This window comes from Sminthopsis crassicaudata, chromosome 6, assembly GCF_048593235.1.
Source record: "Sminthopsis crassicaudata isolate SCR6 chromosome 6, ASM4859323v1, whole genome shotgun sequence".
Classification (NCBI taxonomy): Eukaryota; Metazoa; Chordata; class Mammalia; order Dasyuromorphia; family Dasyuridae; genus Sminthopsis; species Sminthopsis crassicaudata.
In genome coordinates, this window is record NC_133622.1 from 216184959 (window position 1) to 216186806 (window position 1848).

The window sequence follows — 1848 nt, forward strand, 5'->3', positions numbered from 1 at the left end:
TATATATATATATATATACATATGTATATACATGCATGTGTATACATGTATATTTATTGGGAGAAAAAGAAAAGAATACTGGAGGCCTAATAATATATCTGTGCTTGAAAGACAATTTAATATACACAAAAAGAAACTCACTAACAGAACTCTCCCAAAGTGGAATGAGTTGCCTTGAGAGTTGTATCTCAGTTTCCCTATATATAAATTGGAGATAAAGATCATTTCTATCCTATCTCTTTGGGACCAATATTGACAAAACATGTCAACTCTCCTAAGAATATGGAAAATTCAGTGTTTGGTGCAGATCTGGGCCAGGACCAAGGATGTTCTGGAACCAGCTGACACTAACTTAAAAAAGCTGATTATTAAATTCTCACTATGAACAATTACACCTTGGAAGCTGACAAATTCTACAAATTAGGATTTGATTTATTATTTTGTTGATTATCTAGATTAAGAAAGTACAGGGTAAAATGTTAAAAAATGCAGATTAAACTTTCCAAACGACCAGCTGTTAAACATTTGCCAATATACCCCTGGCCAATACTACTCCCATTCACCAAATCCAGACTATTGTCCCACGGGGATCAAATGAGAGGATAGAAGTGAGAGTGCCCTAAGAAGTTTATGACACTTAAATTTAAGCACTGTACAAATTATTAGTTCAAAGCCCACGTATGTTACTCATCTCTCCACTTAGTAGACATTTCCTACTCAGTGCAGGCACGATTTATGGGAAGATAGAGCCATGTAGAGAATTTGGCTGGTTGGCACATTAACAATTAATCTAGATATTCCAAACAGTGATTAATTCCCTTACCTCGTAAGTGCTGGTAATCCCAGACCTGTAGAAAACTGGCAGAAAGAGCTCAGAAGTAAAGATGATGACAAATGTATATGCAATGAAGAAAAGCAGGAAGGATGCCCCAAAACGATAGACCTCTGCCGGAGCCCCCAGAACAGTGACTGCTGACATGAAACTAGCAGTCAAGGATAAAGCCACTGGACCACAGCTCATTTGTTTGCCCCCCACTAAAAACTCCCTAGAAGTCACCTTCTTCCTTTCTTTTATAGCAAAGAATACTCCGATTCCTGAAGAAATGATGAAAAGAGCTGCAAATACAACATAATCCCAAGCTTCAAAGTTCTTAGCCTGGGAACCTGCCCGCCCTGCTGACATGGTGCCAGGTGGATGTCTTCTTCGTTTCTAGTCCTTACAGAAATATAGGTTCAGATATGCCGCTCACAAATGGCTAATCTCTTGCCCAGGAGAAGGAACTCTCAGACCTTAACAGTCACCAAGGTCGAGAAGCACTGAATGGAACTCCTGGGGATACTCTTGGGAGCACAGAGCATTTCAAAAATGGAACCCAAAACAGATTTCAATCATTGTCACAGTTCAGGACAAGAACTTGAAACCTGACCCTAGCCTGGGGCTTTCAGTGCAGTCACTGAAGTACATACTTCTACAAAGAAGGATTCAGATGTTCAGAAATTAATAACCAATGGGGGTGGAATTAAGCCCGACAGATAACATACTCTTTTATCTCCCAGGTTTTTCCTGGAGGTTAAACATTACTTGAAAACGTGAAAATGATCGTGTTAAGCAGTTCAGCATTTTAAACGAGTGTGGCTATATCAGTAAATAGGAAAAGCCATCACTCTGAGGATTTTTTTTTTTTATCATAAAAAGAAAATGAAATAATCTCCCTACCAAAAAAAAAAAAGGGGGGGGAGATTCAGGTTACTGAATGGAACATTTGCCCTCCAAAATTAGGAAAATTTGTAAAAGTATAGATTAGAGGAAAAGAAAGAGATCTGAGAGATGATATAACCAGAAGTTCT

At 38.4% G+C, this 1848-nt stretch overlaps 1 protein-coding gene across 1 annotated transcript in view; it reads right to left on the reverse strand.

Annotated features, from left to right (window-relative positions):
• The window catches only part of SLC5A12 (solute carrier family 5 member 12), a 41462-nt gene extending 39988 nt beyond the window's left edge, over positions 1-1474 (reverse strand). The window contains exon 1 of the mRNA XM_074275238.1: positions 824-1474. Within this exon, the coding sequence (XP_074131339.1) occupies positions 824-1183 (360 nt within the window). The 5' untranslated portion in view covers positions 1184-1474. The remainder of the gene's footprint in view (positions 1-823) is intronic.
• Between the last annotated feature and the right edge of the window lie 374 nt (positions 1475-1848).